At 39.2% G+C, this 22,372-nt stretch overlaps 1 protein-coding gene across 3 annotated transcripts in view; it reads right to left on the minus strand.

Moving 5' to 3' along the window:
• The window catches only part of SDK1 (sidekick cell adhesion molecule 1), a 387,985-nt gene that overhangs the window by 190,474 nt on the left and 175,139 nt on the right, over window positions 1–22,372 (minus strand). For all 3 annotated transcript variants that reach the window (XM_065644569.1, XM_065644568.1, XM_065644570.1), the window contains exon 5: window positions 20,986–21,119. In XM_065644569.1, the coding sequence (XP_065500641.1) occupies window positions 20,986–21,119 (134 nt within the window). The remainder of the gene's footprint in view (window positions 1–20,985; window positions 21,120–22,372) is intronic.

The following is a 22,372-nucleotide window of genomic DNA, read 5'->3' on the forward strand; positions in this document are numbered from 1 at the left end:
AATGTCAGCTTTCAAAAAAGAGCTAAAAAGCTTTTTCACCTTAGTGCAGAAACAGCAAAAAATTACTTTGGAAGGTCGTGGGGGTTTTTTGTTCGTGGTTTTGTTTGGTTGGTTTTTGTGGGGTTTTGTTTGGTTTTGGTTTTTGTTGTTTGGTTGTTTTGCCTTTGTGCTTTTTGTCGTTGTTTTCTGAGTTTGTTTGGTTTGGTTTTTTGTTGTTTTTTTGTTTGGTTGGTTGGGGTTTTTTAGAACTAAAATCGTAGCAGATTGAAGTCACAACGGATTCTGGGGTCCAGTAGCCTCTCTACAGTTTGTGTGTCTGGCACGTCAAGACCTAATGAGAAGAGCCCCATGTTCTCCCCATTATCGTTACAATCCCCTGCCCTCCTGTTCACCTGCTGATCCCCACAAACACCCTCCCCATTGCGCCCGCACAAGCCCCAGCTGATTGGTGCCGTTCTCTCCCCCAGCATTTTCCAAAATACTCTTTTGTCTGCCTCAGCCATCCTGCTGCCATAACCAGCTGCTAGAAAATGATCAAAATGGGCCAGTTATTACTCCGACCAAGAAATATTCTTCCATCAAGAACAAGAAATCACATACATATGGCCAGCCCCAAAGTACGTGACGAAAATTACGTTCATTAAAAATCTTTCATAATGACACCCTCACTATCGAAAGGCTCAGGGATGATTGACCTCGGCATCCAGGATTAAGCCAGCGTTATTTTTCTTGATTACCAGCAGCAGAATAGTGAGGAAATTATAAAGCCATTGAGAGGCTTAATACAGTCCTGATCTCCCTCTCCTGGCTCTTTATCTCAAGCGATTAAAGTTCTCTAGAAAAAAAATTAAAATAAAATAAAATAAATAAATGGTCACGTAGCATACGCCTGCTGCCATGGAGAGATACAGTATCAGCTCCATGCATCAGCTCCCCACGACAGCCAGGGCAAAGGTTAATTATGCATTCTGTATACAGTTTTAATCACTTTAATCAGATCGCCGCTCTGCTGCATCTCAGGCTCTAACTTTCTAAAAGCGAGAGAAGCACTTTGAGCGTGGCAGTGTTTGTTTTTAAAAAGGGGAGGGAGAGGAAGAGGAGGAAACATGCTATATTAACCACAAACAAAAAAGACAGTGCAAAACCTATCGACCGAACAAGACGACTAAGGCCGATCGTTTGTGTGAACAGAGGCTGAACGGCACGGAGCGGTCAGACGGATGTAAAGTCCTTTTCCAATTTAGAGAGATCCCCAGATAGCTTTCTGGGACTCTGCAACAAAGCGGGTTCTCGACACCACACCTCTCTGCAGCTTTGTCTCTGCTTTCAGAGCCTTAGTCTAGTAAAGGCAAAGAAAAACAAGTGGAATAATTGCACGGCAACAGGAAAAGCCACGTTAAAAGAGATGGAACTAACGGGTTGGAAATAACAAGAGACATCGCGCTCGGCTCTGACATGGGAACAAAGGACTGCTCCTTTTAAAAGTTCTGCTGTGATTATTATAAACTCTATTCAGTGTTTTGTGCTTACATCTTACACAGGCAAATCTCTCCTTTATGGGCATTTGGTTTGAGAAGAGTTGAATAGTGGTCTGTTCTTTTTTTAGTTAAGCAATATTCGGAGGAAGTGCCATCCTTGGAATGAAGTGGGAGAGAGAAGTCTGCCTTTGTTCCCTTCGGAGCACACAGAGACATTGTTATATTCTATTTAAATATTTTCCAAAATGGGTGGTGCAAGAAGAGTGTTCAGGCTTCTCACCAGCAGGCAATATTTATCATAAAAAATGTCAAATACGGATGGTTTCTAACTTAAACAATATGATCTCTAAGCCAAACATTGCAATTGTAAGGTTCTTCCACATCATCAGACATCATTTTAAGACAACGCCACATTTTGCCTGCCAAATATAGTTTTCAGGGTGCTTCACTTTTAGATCAGAAAGCAGAGTACCAAGAATATCATTTCGTCCCAAATACGCTCGTTTTTACAAAAATATCCAAAATATTTGACAATTCTTGTAGACTCAAAGCTTCTGCAGTGTTTTATCGAGCAAATAGAACCCTTAAAATTAATTTATTTCCCTTTACTTCATAACAGTCCATCAATTCTTCTCTTTATAATGCTTTGGATATACCTGGCTGTTAACAGGGGACTTTAAAAGTCTGTAAAGATAATTTATTAATTTTCTTTTTAAATCCAACCATCTGGAGCTACGAACACATGTAGTGAATTACATAATAAAATCAATATCTAACAAAATCGTCCCACGCCTACCCAGAGGAGAACTCCATCATCCAATAAACCATCTCATCTTTAACCCTAAGGCCGTCAGATCCTGTTGGCCCCAGATTTTTCCCCAGATGATTTTGCTGCATGAAAAAGCCCACATTTGAGTTCCTTTTATTTCTGCTTCTTTCTCATAATCAAGGAGCTATATATTTTACCCTGGATTGATCCAAACAAACAAACAAATTCATATGTTTTGGGGGTCGGGAAACAAAGGGGAGGAAGGATGGAAAACGGGTGAGGAAGGAGACGCACCAGATGAAGGTTCCTATGCCTGTTTCTAAAGACAGTTTCAGATCTGTGACCTCAAACCTTCACAGAAATATCTAACTCTGAAGTGGTCTCTTTGGAAATACATTTTCCTGTGCACAGATGGAGAATGAGGGTCTTTTAACAGTTACTGAGCATCCAGGTACCAAAGGCAGCATGAGACAAACGAGGCCTTCTCACTGTCTTACCAAGTTGGAAAATGGGTGCCAAGAAGAGTAGAAAGCCTTTGCGCAGCACCTGTTTTTCTACGGAAGAAGTTGCCACAGTTACGAGGCAGGAAGTTCGGTCAGTTTTAGAACAGAGTTCTTCTTCACCTGTATATTTCTAAAGCCAAAAACCTCAACCAACTGGCAGTGACAGACTTCAAAATTATTTTTTTCTGAAATTAGTTGATAAAAGAAAACACTTGACTTTCCAAAGAAAACTGTATGATGACAGTATTGGTCTCGTCTGATGTATGGTGGAGTTTATCTCCAGAATCTGATGGAGCTGACAGAAAGGTAACAGGATAATTTCAGGGTTCTGTCAAAACTGGACTTAATAAGAGCAGGGTTAATTCCAAATGTCACCATCTCTTTATGCAACAAGCACTACTGCACTTCCAAGATAAAAACGCTCCCAGCTCAAAGATTTTTGCAAGTTGATATTATCACTATCAGAAAAATCACTTTAGAGCTTAGCAAGTAATGAAACACCTTTCAAAAGCAACTTAAGAAGAGGGGAGATAATAGCAGGGAAAACAACTTTGCTTCTCAGGAAAGATGCTGTTTTCAATAAATAAAACAAATGGCAAAACAAAACAAACCCTATTGCACAGAGAATGACCTTTAAGTGAGTCTAACCTTAGTTCAGTGTAAAGGAAATTAAAGTCTGTGGTACCGATGCAGGCAGAGTCAAGAGCGTCTTGTGCTGGCAGCAAGAATTCCCATTGCTGCTTTTCTTCTGACCTTTTGCATCTAGTCGAGAGAGGAAAAAGAAGGGAGAGCATCTGGATTTCCTGTAGACAAGATGCCTGTTAACATACATCATGACCCAGCTAGTAAATAAAGAAACCTTGTGGTAGTCATGGTAGGCAAGACCCTGCACTGCTAATGCTGGTTCACCAGGTGACGTAGGAACTCTGCTTATACTCGCCATTCTCAATAATCTGCTCATTGTGTTTGGGGGAAATCAGATTTAACATTTATTTGCCCTTTGGTTACTAGAGGAGCAGACTCACTGCAGACCGGCCTTTCTCTCAAGTCATTAGAAAAGCAGCTTCTCTAATCGTGTTTATTTAAGAAACGTGTTTTTTCATCTCTTGATATGGCATTTGTCAAAAATGTTGTGTCCATCAACACAAGAGAGGAATCCAACTCCGAGAGAAAACCCCTGCCCTCCTACCAGTTCATTGCCCGCTGCAATTTTATCTCTTCCTCAAGATACCCGCACTAGACATCTCCTGATCTCACACAAATCTCTTCTCCATCCACACTTTGGTCTGTGCGAAACACTACCACGGTTATCGGCTCAAATAAATCCTTTCCATTAAAAAGTTCAGAATCCTATGAGGAAGACGACAATTTTTTGGAATATTTTCAGGATAGATATGATCAGTGAGAATTCCAGGTCAACAACCCAAAGAAACATACAGTGGATCCACTCCTAGACTTTTTTGTTTTAAAAAAAAGATTCCTCAGCCACTGTATTTCCTATATTAAGAACCTGCATGGAAGACTGCTAGAATGAGATGAACTACCTTCTACACAGAACAATTCCACTGCAACACATTTATCTGAATGGTGTAAGACCTAACAGGGAGTTTGGATGATGCTAAAATAAGAATGTTACTACAGCCACAAAACTGCTGACGCTCTTCTCACAGTAAGTCCGTGATACCTTCATAATCGCTCACGTTACTGCTGGCAAACTCGTGGCGATACCCACGCCGCTCAAGTGGTCCGAGAACAAAGCACATCCGTATTGTAGATGCCAAATTGGGTTACAGCCTGAAACTTCAATACGTCAAGAAATCTCTGTCCACTTAGGCCTCAGGATGCACAGTGAGCGAATACATAACCTGTCAATAGAACTTAAAGCCTCGGACGAGTTTGAAATAATTTAAACCATCTTGTATGTCCTTGTAGATAAGGGCATTCCTTTACTTTGGAACTATTTTGCTCTGCGATCTGTTGTTCTCTCCAGCCTCCTAATCACTAAAGTCTGCTTTGTGGGATGTTGATGTAAGCCTAGAGTTATATCCCTGGCCTACTCCTCATTTTCAGTTGTCCAGACAGCATTCCACAAATGCAACAAATTCTCAGTTTTAAACACGCACCCCATCAGATTTTGTGAAGCTGTGCAAGGAAACCCGACACTGATGATGATCTGTCCTGCTGCACTCTGTAAGCTTATATAGCTGGAGGAAAGCAAGTTGTCATTTCTTCTATCTGAAGGAATTTCATACTTCTCAGAACAAAAAAGTAATTTTCCCCCCTCCCGCCCTGCACTGGGCTGGCTTTGGCAACATGAAGGTCTCCAAAGACTTTTCCTTGCAAAAATTTACTTATTCATCTAGGCAGACGAGGTAACTAATACAAGTACAGTTATTTCTTGTCTCTGAAGAGGGAGGTGATGTTCATGGGGGATCCTGCCAGAAGCAACATAACCCAGTAACCCTAGATAGCACACAGGTCTGAACTGAGAGTAACGCTAAGGGTCCTCGGGGAGCATCACGTATTTCTCTCAAACATGCCTATCATTATGGATTTTCTTAATTTAAAAATGAAATGCAGCAGACAACACCAGCAATAATTACCTTTACGGTAATGCCGTAGCCCATTTTATTGCTCCAAAAGTCAAATATATTTATTAAATCTGCATAAATTACAATACTATTAAATTCTAATTTACGCGATACTGTGTAAATGAGAGACTGGTTGGGCCTTTACACCAGTGTGTTCCAGCAGATAGGATGTAATTTATATTTGTACAGTGACGGTACTTTTAGTTTATTTCATAATAACTTAAGTTTCAAAATATACTAAGCCATTAATTGAGTATCACCAACACTATAAAATCAGCCTTCTGTAAAGTAAATGTGGATGAGGCAGCCTTATCTCTTGCTGCTTAAATAAAGTTCAGTTTCTTAAGATGACAGTTTTAATTTCATTCCACTGAAAATTTTTTTCAACAGTATTTAATAAACCCAGTACTACCAAGAGACACATACGCTACGTGGAAATGAAACCATTTATACAAGTAAGTTCTATGGCACATTTTTCAAAATCAGCGATTGGTGACAGGTTTGTTTACTGCTCATTAATAAAAAATAGAGGTATCACTCCTGCTGGATACTACTAAGGTTTCTTGTTTACTTTTCCGTCCAATTACTGTAATTGACCTATAACTCACCGCAGTTCTGGGCATTTATTCTGAACTTTGCACAGAATGCAGCAACAATCCTTCAGCGTGGCAGCTAAATATGTCAGGATTAACATTCTGCTAAATATTCAAACAGAAATTACTCTAGCCTTGTAAGCTAGGGGTTTATGAGAGGTTTTATGCAATTTGTGGATTCTGATCAGATCTGGGAGGACAGAAGGGGTAAGTAAAGGTCTGCCATAAATCTGTATTTATCTCTCTGCTAAGCTGAAAATAAAAATCCTACCAAACCTGAAAGTCTGTTTTGAGGAAGAATTAATGTAATAAGTTGGGTATATTTCTATAGGCTGTTCTCAATTAAAGTCAAGCAAATTCAAGTAATTCCACTTGGTATCAGGAAGACACCACCATAGGATGATTACTCAGTTCAGTCATGCAGAGATCCTTTTCCCACTCAGCTTTCTAGAAAAGCTGTCACTGTATGAGTACTTAAAAATTGATTCCTGCCTTCTAGTAATAGGAACATGTTTTGTGATCACTAGATATAAGCATCAGATACATGCTTGGACAAGTGACTGTAGGTGAGACTCGGCCTTGAAAATCCAAACTAGCTTTAAGCACAGGGAGGAAAAATACTCTCTCTACTACATCGTGCGTAGTACATGACAGAGATGTCAGGCAACAGCCCCCAAAGCTCGATACACGGTACTCGTGTGACAGGTCTTGACTACAGACCTCTTCCAAAACTGTCCTAGAGAACATCCTGCAAACCCTTGGCAATTTAGCAGCTGCCTCAAACTGTTTTTCAAAGCAAATTTCTCCTTTTACATAGCAACAGAATAAATACAAACTCTTCTAATTCAGTAATCAGGACAGATAATTACATCCCCTTAATTGTTTTCTTTTTCCAGCTTAGGTTCATGTTGATAGGAGATGGTAAAATTAGCCCACGAGCCATCTGAAGTTTGCCGCTTGCTGATTAAAGCCTTAATTGATTCAGAATGTTTTACAAATCAATCTCTGAATTACTTCAGGATCAGGGCGGCATATTGTAAAAAAGAATTCACACATACACAGTCCTCTCATGAATGAGAGTCAGAATCCCATAAATCCTCAACCAATCCTTAACAACTAAATTATGCTGTTTTCAAAAGTCAAGGTTCGGTAAAACCAGAGCAGAATGGCAAGATGAGAATGATTTATAATAGTAATCTGCTGTGAGTTACAAAGGATTCTTATTCTTTCCTAAGCTTACTTTGTAATTTCTGAATGGATTGTACACAATTCATTCTGGGGGGGGTGGAAGGAAAAAAAAAAAAAAAAAGAAACCATCTCCATCTTCTTGAAAGCTCACAAAACTGATCTCTACGAGCTGATGGACGCGATGCGTTGAAGCCGTATGTGATTCAGTGCATTCCTTCCCTCAATCCGGACCTGCAGCTTTCTTTCAAATTTTGTATTACCTATCACGCAGTTTTGGTGAGCTCTGCGTGTTTCCAGAGGCTGCTACCCAGGTTTCCTGTCCGAAACACGGATTTTAAAGTTCCTGTGGTGATCAAGGATGAAAGGGAGAGATACCTGACATTGTTCTTAAGGGCTCATCAAAAGGAACAGCTCTGGCTCTGCAGGTGAGCCCCCTCCCTTCCTACTGCTGAATTTGCGGAGGACGGAGTCAGCATAAGACAACTTTGATGCAAACCTCTCTTCCTCTTAAATCGATCCTGCTATTCAGATCACCTTTGCCTCATTCTAACCATGAGTTCACTACCGTTAAGGATGTGGAGACCACTTAAAACACACCACTGTATCCTTACGGAGGAAGAAAGGGAGGCTTTGGTCACAGCTTTCAAAAGCTGGCAGATTTCACAAAATGTCCTGTTCTTTACAACATACTCACTGTCTATAACAACTGTGTTTTCCCTCCCTATTTTTAATTTAATCGCTATGTCTGAAAAACATAATAGGAAGCTAAAATAAGCTAAAATGAGCTAAATTGCAAAGTCATTTAACTATAGGCCACTATTTTTCCAGAGACTATTTCTACTGGGCTCAGAAGGGTCTTCAGAACAGACAAGTTTGATGTTTGCACTACTTCAAAAGAGTCACATAACTTAATAAATCACATAACTTAGGCTGCACTGTGAAGGTCAAATTTACTTTTGAAAATTCTTATTAAGAGATATGATTGAAAATATCACTTAGGTAAATCATATTTACTTTTGATGACTATCTAAAAAGTACCACCTAGTTCAAGAGAAGATTTACGACAAGTGTGACATCTTCAGCATGAACACACAAATGAATTTTGTACTTCCCGTTCCACTGTACACTGTGTCATGAAGCAAGTACTGTATCAAGGTACTAGGAAGTCATCGAGAATGCTTATGATGTTATGAAATTAAACCAAAATGAAGTACCAGATCCACACAAAAATAAGCCAGGATAACCGACTCGTTAAAACCCAGTCTTAAAGTTTGCAACGAACTCCTGCCATCTGACTTCGTAAACCTCTAAACACAGGGTCTTCTTATCCAGAAAATAGTCTCATTGCTTTAAAAGTAGCAAAAAATAGTTCTAAAAAGAAGTAGCCTTAAAGAAACAGTGTTAGTACAAGCTTGCAGGAAAACAGCTTGGTCATTATTCACAGTAAACTCATAAATTCTAAGTTTCACGACTCAGAAATATTTTGACAAAATTAAAAACGCCTTCTCTGGTATATGCAGTGAAACAAAGAACCAAGAAAACCACTCTGTACCTGCCTCTGCTAACCATAAACTCCAGATAACCGGTGTTATTTCATCCTTCTCCTTCGTGAGCGCATGTGCCCGTGTCTCATACTGCCACACATATTAGAGCTCTGTCATCTCCTCCATTACAAACACCCTTTGAAAGCATTTGTGACGACCTTCTTAAAAAACAAACAAACAAAAAAACCCAAAAAAACCCCACACCACCACCAAAAATTATCTGTGAATTTTTTAAATTACACTGCTTTTTCCATCTTTAAACCATGAAAGAAAAAAAGCCATCAGCAATTAGCCTAACTGGCTGTTTCTGCGGCTCTGGTAACGGACGGGGTATCAGCACCATTACGGGCTTCAACAAGAATGTCTAACAATCCGAGACTCGTTTTTTCAAAATGAATTCTGCATTATACTCAAGATAGGAATTCAGCAGTCGCTATCAAGTCCAAAAAGGTCTGCCAGATTCCATAATATTTCTCCTCATTAGCCTACAAAGTGCAAATTGCCCTCTTCATCAATGAAGATATCAGATCTGGCAGCCACAATTTAAATCAAAGGCAGCGTCTTCCCCTTCTCATCACATTTAATGCGAGTCTGCATTTGCTGATGATGTGGCCAACAGTACTGGCTTTCAAAGGATCCCAGGCTCTCAAAGTTACAACATGCTGTATTAATCACATGAAAAAAAAGTAATCAATATCCTTTCCAAAAAGCAAAGGGGTAACTGATAATCCCAATTCTATCAAGACGCTTTCAGTTTCCAACAGTCCGACACATTTATTGTGCTTATATTGCATAAAATGCACTTCTTGAAGAGTTAAAATTTACATATTGTATTGAGGGTAGATAAACATCATATTGTAATTTTAATGAATTGCTTCTTTCAATAGGAAAAAATACTCCTTTTTTCTACTACCTCATAACTTCTTGGGTATTGACTATTTGCATTAAAAGGTCAAACTTTTCTTTCCACAGTTAAAGGGAAGTGCTGGGCATCTGTTTAGACAACGTATCTCTTAAAAACACGCCTGCTGCACTGACTAAAGGAGTATTTTTTTAGAATATATTTTAAAAATACTTGCATGGCACAAATGTTTTTGTCAAGGAGGTCATGGACCAGTTCCTAAACCAATATGGTTAGAAATAAGCATTATTGTAGTGGAATAAGAAGAATTCTCTATCAAATTTATTAAAGGAACATCCGTAAGTAAAATAATATTAATGTAGATGAGGAATCAATATGCATCAAAACCACTAACATAACAATGACCACAAAACTCGGGTAAGTAGAAATATCACCGAAAGGGAAAAAAAGCTCCTCAAATGATTAAACAAATGATTCCTGTCACACCAACGATAATAAACAATAATCGCAAAATACAGTTGTAGAAATCTTTACAATGAATCCCATGGTGGTTTACAGTTTAAGAGCAGATTGAGGTCAGCATGAAGTTTGAGATCAATACAACAATCATATATTGAAGTATAAGTAACCATGCAAAATTCTTCTGTTTGAATGCACTAAATTGGTTGAAAAGCGATGAGTCTATGATTACAATAGAAAACAATCCCTCAGGCCCCAAGTTCACAAGGTATTTAAACATATGTGAAAGCTCTCTGCACTTGTATTAAAACACACATGTAAGTAAGCAGGGCTCAAAATGAAAACATTTATTTTTCAGCTTTCTGTACCTTTATCTTTGTTTGCATCTCAAGTTCCCGTTTTAATTACAGAACACAATGAACCTTAGATTTTTCAGCTAAAGAAAAAAAGAGAAAAAATACAAAGTTCACCAAATGAAATGGAGTCACTGCACAGTACTTCTTGGCCTTGTTCCAGGGTGATATGAACAGGAAGATTTGTCATTAATCTCTTAAAAATGGAAAAGACAAGGAAAAGATCCCTGTTAATGCCACAGCACCATGCGGCAGAGGGGACTTTGCAGACCTACCGCTGCTCAATGGTGACGGCGACGCACCTGGGATAACATTCTACATAAAGAGGAGTGAGATGCAATAGGTTCTCTGCACACAGAGATTTACAGCCTAAAAAGGCAGATATTTAATTCCGCCTCCTTTGATACAATAGGTCCACTCGAATTATTTTACTTCTTGGGCTTTTTTCGGTTGGTTGGTTGATGGATTGATTGGTTGGGGGGGTGTTCGGATGAGCACAGCGTGCCTGCGAGATCCTCTTTTTATGCGATTATCCTCAGCATATTCACTTCTCAGTTCCATGGGCCTTTTTAGCTGGCTTTTACAGACTTGATTTAATATTCATAATCACCTTGAAAAGGCCATCTGCAATTTTAATCACTCGCTACCAATTACTTTCTTTAATAGCTCTGACAGTATCACTCTCAGCGATCTGATAAATCCACACGGACAGGTGAAGGCAGCGCTGGATGTGCACTTGCAGAAGATACCACATTCCTGGCTTTTTAAGCCTTCACTGTCTTTACTAAGTCAGGTTTGTGAGCACATGGCTTTGCAGGGTGGATCAAAATAGAGCCGACGTGGAGCAAATAAGCAAGCTTTTCTTTTTATCCCTCCTTAGCACGTAAGGAACGAGTGGGGAATAAAAAAAAATACCCTCCGCGCACAACTCTTGTTTTTCCTCCTTCATCCAATAGAGTTTCCACTGCAGTATTTTCCCTACACACAACAGCAGTAAACGACTTGTTCTCAGCTTGTAAACGTATTTAGGAGCAAATAGAGCTGGACAAAATTTAATAACAATTCTGCACAAACGCGCCCTTAGAGACTAGGACATTGTGTGCACCTTCCTGGCTGCTGTATTCCTTCATTCTTATCACAGAAAGCTTACAGTCCTTTAAAAATATACCATTTAACAATGGTGTTCTCCCAGATTATAGGAGCTGTAACTTTGTTCCCACATTCCATAGCTAAAGTGATTTATCTACCATAAAAATGCAGAGTTTTGAATTATGGATTATTTTTAAGGGGTTTTAAATTGTAGACAATAGCCTGCACATAAAAAGAAATCAGCGTTTCTGTTACCTTACAGCACAGTCTGTAGAGGTGGGGGGGGGGGGGGGCGGAAATCAGGACTGGGATTTCTTTGATGTCCAACCACTCCCAGATGCAAATGACAATATGTGAAACCGAGTAGTACAAGAACGAAGGAGAACGAACACCCTGATTGGCAATTTACAGCTCCCAGGGTACAGCCAAGTGGACAAGAAATCGATGCAGCTTTTCCATACACCAGGAGAAGCAACCAGCTCGCAACCGAGTCCGAGTTTCTCTTCCTATGGCAAATGGGGTAGGAAGGTCCAATTATTCTATATTCCTGTAAAATTCATCGCAAGTTCTTGCTCAAATCTAAAAAGGTTTCCAATACTAAACTTCTGTCAAAGTTTGGAGCAAACATTAGTTAGCTAATTCTAAAAAGACAAACCTAGATAGCGTATAAATAAGTAACTTTCCATCTTCTCTACTGAGCAAAACAGCTGAAATGCCTCATCATGATGCTTCTATATAAAGAAGAATATTTAAAGTTTTACAGATGCCCTTGAATCTTGCATGCTCTGACTCCCCAGCGCTTCTGTCGCAGTTGTAATCACTCTTTTTTCAGGCTGTAGTCTGCACTTTGGGAATTACTTGGACAAATCACGTCTGTCTGGCAGGACGATGACCCAGACAGGTGCCAGGATTCTACCCTTATTCAATTTTCCTGTTCTGTATATTGAGAAGAAATTAAAAACACCTTTCATATGAACAGTTTTTAAAATGATCGCCCTCAAGCAGCCATACGTTTGAGAAAGCTTGAGATGAAAATTAGTTTTTGTAAATATGCAGAGGGGGTTCTGCTGCAAAGACCTTTGGCATGTGTAACACAACCTTTAGGACTTATTTAGGCTTTTACAGTAACTGAGAAAGTGCAAAAGTTATTCTATTAAACGCCTGTTTTGAGCATAATTTTTATTCCTAAACTATACTGTTTATAAAACATTTCAAGCTTGCCTAATACAATGACAACTTAAAGAACACCATCAACTAGTTCCTAAACTACTTTTCTAAATTGAAGAGTGACTAAAAAAAAAAAACCAAACCTCTACATGCTCCAAGTTTATCTGTCTCATAAAACATTCCTCACTATTTTCATAAGCAACAGCTTTGTATCTTGTTCACAGACCAGCCAGGACAACCTGTCACATTACAGAACAGTACAAAGATGTCACAGTTATACATTACACAGATGTTTTTCTCTAAATGTGATTTTTTTTTTCTTAAAATAGAATGTTTAAGCTAAGGTTTCCTTTAGCAAGTTACAAATTCTTACTTTCTTGGTAAAAAGCGCCTTCAGCAGGGTTTAGCACCTTCAAATAAATGAAAATTATACTTTAAATACATCCAACTGTGTAAAACTGGGAAACAAAGCAAAAGATTTCAAGTCAGCTACTTAGAATACTCCAGGAATACGGCACAGAGAATGGGACTCGAGAGACCAAAAGGGGTAAATGATGCGCGAGTCTCCAGCTGCTCTTCCTGTTAAAGCTCCAGAACTGTGATACTTGCATGAACTGAAATGCAAAGCCCTTTACAAATGCCTATAAACAGCTCTACTTCTGTCGCCTCTGGAAGTTTTGAGAAAGTTCAGTTTATCCTGGATGTACATGATAAAGAAATAAGCAGTTCTAGGGCAAGGCTGATTGCCAGTCCCGCGGTCCAGGCAGGGCCCAACACTGGGTCTTGCTTCACTTAAATAAATCTGAGGTTTATGATATCCGTTACTGTTATCATGTTATTCGTGCCTATGTACTAGATATTAATTTTTGTTATATCATGAGTACATCTTACAAAGCTTTTCCAAGATCCCAAAGTCCTACTTGAACTACAGGTATGGACAGAAACTGCTGCTCTCACGCCAACAATTAGAACTGATCATGAGCACAAAGTATTTAAACAGGAGTGAGAAAAATCAGTTCACTTCTCACTGCAATGAAAAGCAAATGAGAAACTCAAGAGAAATATTTTCACGCCAGAATGCGGTTAAGTTGGAATTGGACTATACTATCAATTTTACCATTTTCGCCCATGAAAGGCAATTCAATCTTGAGTAACCAACATCACCTTTTTATGTCCGATCAAAACAATATTTATTTCAGCAGTTTCCTTTCATCTTACTCCATGCTAGAGTACTAGTACAAGACTGAGTGAAGAAAAATACTGATTAAAAAAAATTCTATTTTCTTTGTAAATTCTACAGCATTATTTTAAAAAGATGTAGGCAAATCAGTAAGACTGAAAAATCTGTTGAACTAGCAATACTTTTCTGTCCAGAAAACTTTTCTGACATTTCTCTTATGTTGGTTTTCCAACAAATCATCGGAGTTTGTTCAAGATGGCATTTTCCTTGATGGCATGTATAATTGATATATGTCACATTTTATAAAACGATTGCAAGGTAAATTCAATTTTCTCTTTTCCTTGTTTGTGTCCTCTAAGAATCTCTTATCTCCACATATCAATTACAGAGCAGTGACAGAGATAGGATACAAATCACTCCGATGAATGTAATAGCAAAAGTGATTAGAGATAGGGAGAGATTAATTGCATGTGTCAGATATAAATAAAGGGTTTAGGAGACAACCCAGCCTTCTGAGGCTGAGTGTGCATTCCAGATCTCTTACAGACACAAAAGCCCAAACCTTATAAACAGACAAATGTAATGAGAAGCTATGTTAAAATAATGAGTTAGATTAGAGAAACTGTTTTAATGTTTTATGCTGATTTTTGCTGTTTAAGTTCTCCTCAATAGTAAGATTGGGGGGGAAAAAAAAAACCCCACTCTTATAGAAAGTTTATTATCTTTCCATTGCACAAACTACTAGCAGAGGAGACACAAGTTGCTTGGGACAGTGGATACAGTAGATGCAAAAATGCACAGTGTGTGGCAATAAGTATTATAAAAAATAGTCCAGAGGAAGAAAAAATTGGAGACCAACCGATATTTTTGCTATTTATCAGAAAGAGCATTGATAGAATATTTGGGTAAAGCCAAAACCAACCTCAAGCTGCCACAGAAGTTTCTTGGCTCATCTTTATTATTTCTGCACATTTCCCTCTACATTACTACAGTTAAAAGTGAGGAAAGTTTTCCTTTAAGAAGAAGAAAGGTAGATAATTGTGGAAGAGATCTGGCTGAAGTTTTTTAAAAAAATTGGATTCCAAGAAGGCTGATAAATCTTGAGCATCATCTGTTATTTCCTTGTAATGCATATAAAATGATTCTACACTGAAACCACCCATGACAAAACCACCAGGGTATCCCTCCTGGAAATTCTGCTTGACAAAGAGAAAGCAAAGCCTGGGTAGAAAACGGGAAAGGAAAGAAATGTCATTATTTCACGGAATGACTTAGAAGTGGCGCACAGAGGGCTGAGCTGTGCTAACCTGGGCTTCCTAAGTATTGGTTCAGAACCTCAGGCACGTACGGTGCAATCGCAGCGCAGAAATGCAATTTAATTTCATGCCATATTCCTCCTCCTTCCCCCACCAAGAGAAAAAAAAAAAAGGAGGAAAAAAGCGCATCACCGAAGCACTAATTTCACCTCAACAGTACTGACCCAGAGAGGCTAAGCAAAGTAAATTATCCTGCCACGAACTAAAAATAGTTTGACAAGTTTATAGAGCTTGCGTGAATTTGACCTCAGAGTACAAATATCTGTTCCCTGGGGGTTCCAGCCCATTCTTTCTTTTTTTTTTTCCCCCCTCCTGTCTACACCTGAAAGATGGAACTAGCTATGAAAAATTCATGCAGCACTATGCTTCAAACATATCCATGAAGGATCCTCAACATCTGCTGACTTGAACAAACCTTGATGGTTAATATGAAAAATTATGTTAGTGAAATGTTCTCTTCCAGAGAGGAAAATGTCTGCTCAGAATCTTCTGAAAACTTATCTTCTTCACAAACCTGACAGAAGGATGTAAAAAGTAATATTCTATCAAATACACCGACAGGAAATGTGGCACTTTTCCCCCCACTTTCTTTCCTAACAACGTAAAGAATATTTCATTTTTACAGGCACCGAAAGTGACCTAAACATCTTGTGCTATCATGAGAACCTTTCTTTATAAGATAAAAACAAACAAATAAAAACTTTTTGTTCAAAACCAGTACCCTCTGAGCCTGAAATGGGACTCTTCCCTTCTCTGAAATCTGTGCTTTGACTCATTAAATTGAAGAACAAAACAGGCACCAACTGGAGACAAAAAGGGTCTATTTAGGCTCATGTCTATATCTGCCGTAATGGGATAGAATTCTTCTTGTTGCCAGTGGAACCTGGACAGAACTACATGACACCCTTGTATTTTAAATTAATTGCAATGCAACCAACCCAGGAGTTTAATTTTCGGCCCCCAACTTTTTTTACTTTTTTATTTTTTAAGCGTTGCCAGAGCTCGAGAGAAAAATTTATCTTCATTAAATGATAATTGGCTTTATTATCTTTGAGTCTTCAGAAATGCTGGCTGGCAAGGTTTTTAAAATTTTCATCAATCTTGTTTTCTGTTTTCACAAAGCCTGCATCAGAAAAAAAAAAAGACATCAGCCCGAAGAACACTCTGTATCTCCTAGCATTATGAATAGGTCTTGAGACTATCTAATTTACTAATAAATCTATTGAAGCGACACGCATCTCAATATTTCACAGCTTAACAAGAAGGTCCAGAAGCAAGGCCCCGAATTGCAGTTCCAGATGATTAGCGCTGCAAAACCAATTGAAGCAGGAGCATCTAAGCTGTCAGAACAGCTTACGCACACCCACCTTCTGCAAACTTGCCATTTAAATCATTTACTGGTGGACACTTTCTCAATTTTTTCATAAAATACTTCAACTAAGGTCTGAAATAGCGCATGCTGTTAAAAGTTTCTGAGATGGGGCCAAGGCAGCTCGTGTCTACAGCGTTGCATTGAAGTTAATAATAGAAAAGTCTCAGCAGGGCTTTTCAAACTTCTTCTAAAGTGGCACCAGAGTCGTGTCACATCCTCACGTATTGAAGTAACAAGGACACACATTGTGGCAAATACCTCAGCCAGCTCCTTACACTGATAAAAAGCTCCCTATTAGTCTTTTTTTTTCCCCCTCCTCTTCTAAAAAAAAAAAAAAATTTCTTAAATGCTTGACTTATATACTAGAAATCCTTACAGTTTCACTAAGAAGCTCTTAATACCCCTGCTCCCCTTTCCCCCCAAAAACACCTTCACATAGAAGTGGCACAGCCTACAGCCAAGTACCACGTAACAGTCTTTTTTTTTTTTTTTTTTTAAAGTTCCATACTATAACCAGAATTTTGGAGAAATTTAGCTTGTACATGGTGTATGGCCTTCAAGGAAATACGAGTTTCATGATGACCTCACTTTACGAACACTTTGATCTTAAAGTGTCCTGCTGACACCAGCGAGATGAAAAGCACATTGCTTCATCCCTGTGGGAGAATGGGCAGAAAAGAAAAAGCCTAAAGAATTAAGGACTTGTTCAAAATATTATCATCAAATTTCTTGTTGAAAAGATAGAAACAGGGAAGAATGCTAAGGGTTTGAAGGCTGCAACGGCTCAGTAAAAAATTAGATCTCACACCTCTCTGGTCAAGTTAGGAAGTTCCAGCAATAGAGTTAATACTGAAATCCTCTAAAATAGTGAAATTTCAACAGGGAGCAACTGATGTATTTGAGTCAAAAAGCAAACTGAGTTTTGTCACTACTTCCGTTGCCAAACTCAACTTTCAGACTTTCTGATTTTCCTAGCCAAAATTTTGTGTTATTTACATGAAATTTGGGACACATCGTTTAAAAAAAAAAAAAAAAAGAAAAGCACCATGATTTTCACTAGCTCAGTATACATTTCAACTAATTTTAAGACATTTTAAATTTAGAACTAATTTATGACATTTCATACTAATTTCAGATGCGACATTATTCCCAATATGTTGCTTGTTGGGCATCATTTTTATTTCACTGGAGCCTGTCACCTCTGAGACAATCTAATCCTCTTGAAATCAGTGGAAACACGTCCAGTTGAAAGAAGTGACCTTTTTTTTTTTTTTCCCAAGCGTAGTTGGACTGGACCTTACACTGTGAACTTATCTTTTTGGTGACCTAGACTTTCAAATTAAGACACGTTTTTTTAGAGGGCAGGCACACAGAGCACCGGTGTTTAACCAAGCTAGAGACTCGGCTGTTAAGGAAAAATACTGTTCAACATCTGGATCTTCTTATAGGGTGACCACATCCATTGGCTAATTCATCTTTACTGCAAAGCGTGTTTATGGAGTGAATTGTCACACAGTCATGCCTACTTGCTACATACCTGAAAACACCCAGATGCCCTAAAGATCTGTTAATTTTCATTCACCCCAGGCGTTCCCATGCCTACATTTTCAATGTCTGACCAAGCTCAGAAGGCAGAGAAAAGCAAACCCAAACACAGCAGAAGCAACGCTGACAAGCTACCAGGCTTTCGTCTGAAGCTCCTTTCTAACTTCCGTGCACGATGTTTGTGATCAGGGAGCGATGGGTGGATGCAAGACTTGGTGTTGCTTGGGATTCAATGAGCTATAGGTTAGACCGATAAGAAACAAGATGCCTTTAACACATAGAGTCCTACTGGAGAATTCATCCTATTTTTGTTCAACATCCTCAAATCTTCTTATTCAACATGCATCAAATATAGTTATTAACTGAAGGACAGTTGAGTGTATTTTCCAGATGTTTCTCAAACACCATTTACTTCCAGACACAATTCAAAGCCTTGACTTTAACCTGCAATACAAGGCCCTATAACTTCTGCTTACCTCAGGGCTATACATTTCTCCTACTGTCAGCCTCGTATTTCGGACCAGAACAGGACAGCTTACAGCTTTCTCAGCTGTTAACCTGATTCTGCAAATCTGCTTTTCCTACAGGCTGGAGCAAGCCTGACACCGATATCCTTCAAGGAATAACAAGCTATGCATCTCTAACACTGTTCTCAGTGGATGACTGCCCTGGGAATTATCTATCCTTTTTTTCCCTGTTGCCCTCCATGGAAGTGGCAATACGCTTGCCGAGTCACGTAGCAAGGTTGTACTCAATAATTGATACATAATCTACTCACACGGAGATTGGATATTCCACTTTACTCACGGTTTACTTGATTTTGATTAAAATGTTTTTAAATTTTATACATGTCCTAATGGAAAATGACACATGTCATCACTCTCAACATCTAATAAAATTCAGATGGTGACAATTCAATGTGATACCTTCCATACCTGGGTGTACCTTTAACAATCTGTTTCCAACCACCTGCTGGAATTCTTTATTATTCTTCCAAAATACATCATCTTTCTGCAACCATTCTCTGCGTATTGCTTCAGGACTACATTTTTGCCTGATAATTTTGTGTTACTGGACCAAAAAGGTTTATTCACTTCCATCTAATGTATCACATGTGTTTCTTCCTCAGATCAAAGTTCAGAATGACCATGTTAAGCTTATTTTCTTGACAGACACCGCAATGCCTTGCAGCCAGCGCCTTTCTTCAGCACCTACATAGCATTAATAATCCTGGATATCAAGACAACAATTTGAAAACCTCACTGGCTAATATTCTTTCAAACAAGTAAATCCATTTTTGGCTTTCCACCTTCCTTCATTCTTCATCTTATTTTATCCATTTAATCTTTCCTATTTTTCACATTCCAGATAGACTTTGCACTCATGGTATCAAGTCCATACCCATTTTGAAGTGTTTTCTTTTCCATATGCCCATATTACCTTCTGCTTTGCATAGCACTTGTTCTGCATGCATGATCACGAACTATTTCTAGCATTAATTAAGATATGAAATTAAAGTGGGAAGTACATTATTGGTCACATAATACAAACAATACAAATTTGCTTTAAAATGAAATTACTAAAGCGTTAGCAAACCTCTTTATACTGTCAGAAATAATATTGTTTACAATCTACATGCCACAATACAGCCAGAATTCACAAGCGGCTTTGGAATATTATTTCCACTTCAGAAAGATGCACATAAAACCCCTGAGAAGTTCATTTGGTTTAGAAACATATCGGGGAAGAAAACACAGGTTTATCTCTTCTGCTGCCTCTTATATCATACAGCTTCTGCCCTCAGCAACCCCGATCCAACCTATGAGGCTTCCATGAAATCCCATTAGGAATTTTAGCAGGAAAATTATATTTTCTTAGAAATTCAATGTTTCGCAGAAACATAATGCTTTTTATGAACTTTGGACAAACATAAGCCTATTTCCAAAAGTGATTTGCTGGATTTTCTGCCCAGAAGCACAAACTCCCAAGTGTTACTCTAGTAAGGAAAAGAGCCATAGCGATCATCTCAACAATAATGGCATCCAAGATCAAGAGATCTTGAGCATCTCATCACATCGATCGATCTAGAGCTGAGTCTTGCATCTTCTAGAAGTCCATATCGTAAGAGTAGCCCATCAGTCAAGCTGCCAGTGTCATCAACCATTTACCCAATAATCTCTACAGTAAAACCCAGAGACATCCACATTCACTCGGACTAACACCCTCCCTTACCTCGCTGATACATTAAAAATGCCTTTATCAACTGTCCCCAGAAAATGAGTCAAACCATTCTACATGGTCAGAATATTCATTTTTCATACCAACATGTTTACTAAATATTTTACAATAGTTTACACAAGCCCATTTTTGCTGAACGTGTGCATTAGTATATTTAGTGTGCAGTCATCTTTCTGACCCCGTTGCTCTGCTGCTGTTCCCTCCCCTTGGCTGTAAAATCCTCTCATGGAATGCCTCTGTAATGCTAGGTGTTAATGCAATCTGCGCGATGTAAAATAATAAGTAATAACAACGAAATGCATGTTCCCTGGGACTCTGTGATAACTCCAGGTAAAAATAATGCCATAGACTGGGAACAGACTCATTAATAAAATTTCACTCAGAAGAGTGACTTGTTTACTTACGCGCAATGGAAAACAATACATTATAAACCCCTGCATTAAAAAGAAATTATGATCACAACTTCACAACAAGCCGCGAGGGATATCATCATGTACCTGTCTTGCACAAAATAAGCCATCAGACAAAAGGCTTTGAGGGTGATTTGTCGAGGACATACACTCTTAGGTCCCTAGGAGGGCACAAGGGGCTCGATGTGCCCCAAAACAACCAGGCAAAGTTGACCCCCTTTAAAGATCCAATCCTTTGCTAGCAAGGCTCTTTTTCTTAGGACTGACTTCTGTGAATATGTCTGCAACCCCAGTGTGACAGCATGTTTCCTGCAATTTGGATACTCACTTGCTACGCTGAGATGAATAAGTGGGCTTGTCTTGTTCTCCCCATTCTTCTCATTGACCGCCTGGACATAGTAGCCTCCCGCATCGGCTGCTGATGCCGCAAGGATCACCAGTTGATTCTCCAGTGTGATGGCTCTATTTAGGAAAGAGAGAGATCGCATTGAAACCAGAAGAACGGTATCCAGCAGGCAAAAACTGTACAACACTTCAGACTTGACAGACTGATATGATATTCATTGTTCATATAAATAAACGAAGATGCTGCGGAACCAAACCCACCCGATTTCAAACACGTTCATAAGTAACAATTAAGATCTTTGATCCCTCAAGGCCTTTCCTCTGTTTAGATCGTGTAAGATGTTTCTGGTGAAATGCAGAAAGCTACAACATATGAAACTAGAACAGTTTAAATGGCAATAAGAAGTTACACAAGAAATGGCAGACGAGAACAGAGGCTGAGAGCCTGCAAGCTGCGTCGTTATGGGTTGACAACAGTCCTGGCAAACATCAGAATGCTGCAAAGTCAGTTTTATTGAAACACTTCTCAACAAGTGGAAGCTAGCCTATTAAAGTCTGACATTCAGGGAATAACAACACTTAGTTTAGTGGAAGAAAAAAAAAAGTAAAAATCAAAGGCAGCAGAACCTCAGAAGGTAAACTTTCTGTTATACGGCATCACTAATTATCACAACATCACAGACGAACATCGGCAAGTTAGAGCCGAACGGATACACACAAATGATCTGTGTGTAGATAGGGAGGGAAGAGTTTTTGTTTAATCTAAAGCCGGTAGGAAAGCACAACCCTGTAGTTACACTGGTGTAGGCGTGAAGGAGTCAATAAATGTCATTGTACAACACAAGTCTGTTCTTGCTTAGGTCTGCTACATAACAAATCTTAGAATCAATCACAGAATGGTTTGCATTGGAAAGGACCTTAAAGATCATCTCGTTCCACCCCCCTGCCATGGGCAGGGACATTTTCCACCAGACCAGGTCACTCAAAGCCCCGTCCAACCTGGCCCTGAACCCTTCCAGGGATGGGGCATCCCCAGCTGCTCTGGGCAGCCTGTTCCAGGGCCTCACTGCCCTCGTGGGGAAGAATTTCTTCCTTATATCTCATCTAAATCCCCCCTCTTTCAATTTAAAGCCATTACCCCTTGTTCTATCGCTACAGGCCCTTGTAAAAAGTCCCTCTCCAGTTTTCTTGTAGGTCTCTTTTAGGTACTGGAAAAGCTGCTGCAAGGTCTCCCTGGCACCTTCTCTTCTCCAGGCTGAACAACTGCAACTCAGCCTGTCCTCACAGCAGAGATGCTCCAGCCCTCTCATCATCTTTGTGGCCGCCCCTGGATTCGGTGCAACAGGTCCATGTCCCTCTTGTGTTGGGGG

The sequence above is a fragment of the Caloenas nicobarica genome, chromosome 14, assembly GCF_036013445.1.
Source record: "Caloenas nicobarica isolate bCalNic1 chromosome 14, bCalNic1.hap1, whole genome shotgun sequence".
Lineage (NCBI taxonomy): Eukaryota > Metazoa > Chordata > Aves > Columbiformes > Columbidae > Caloenas > Caloenas nicobarica.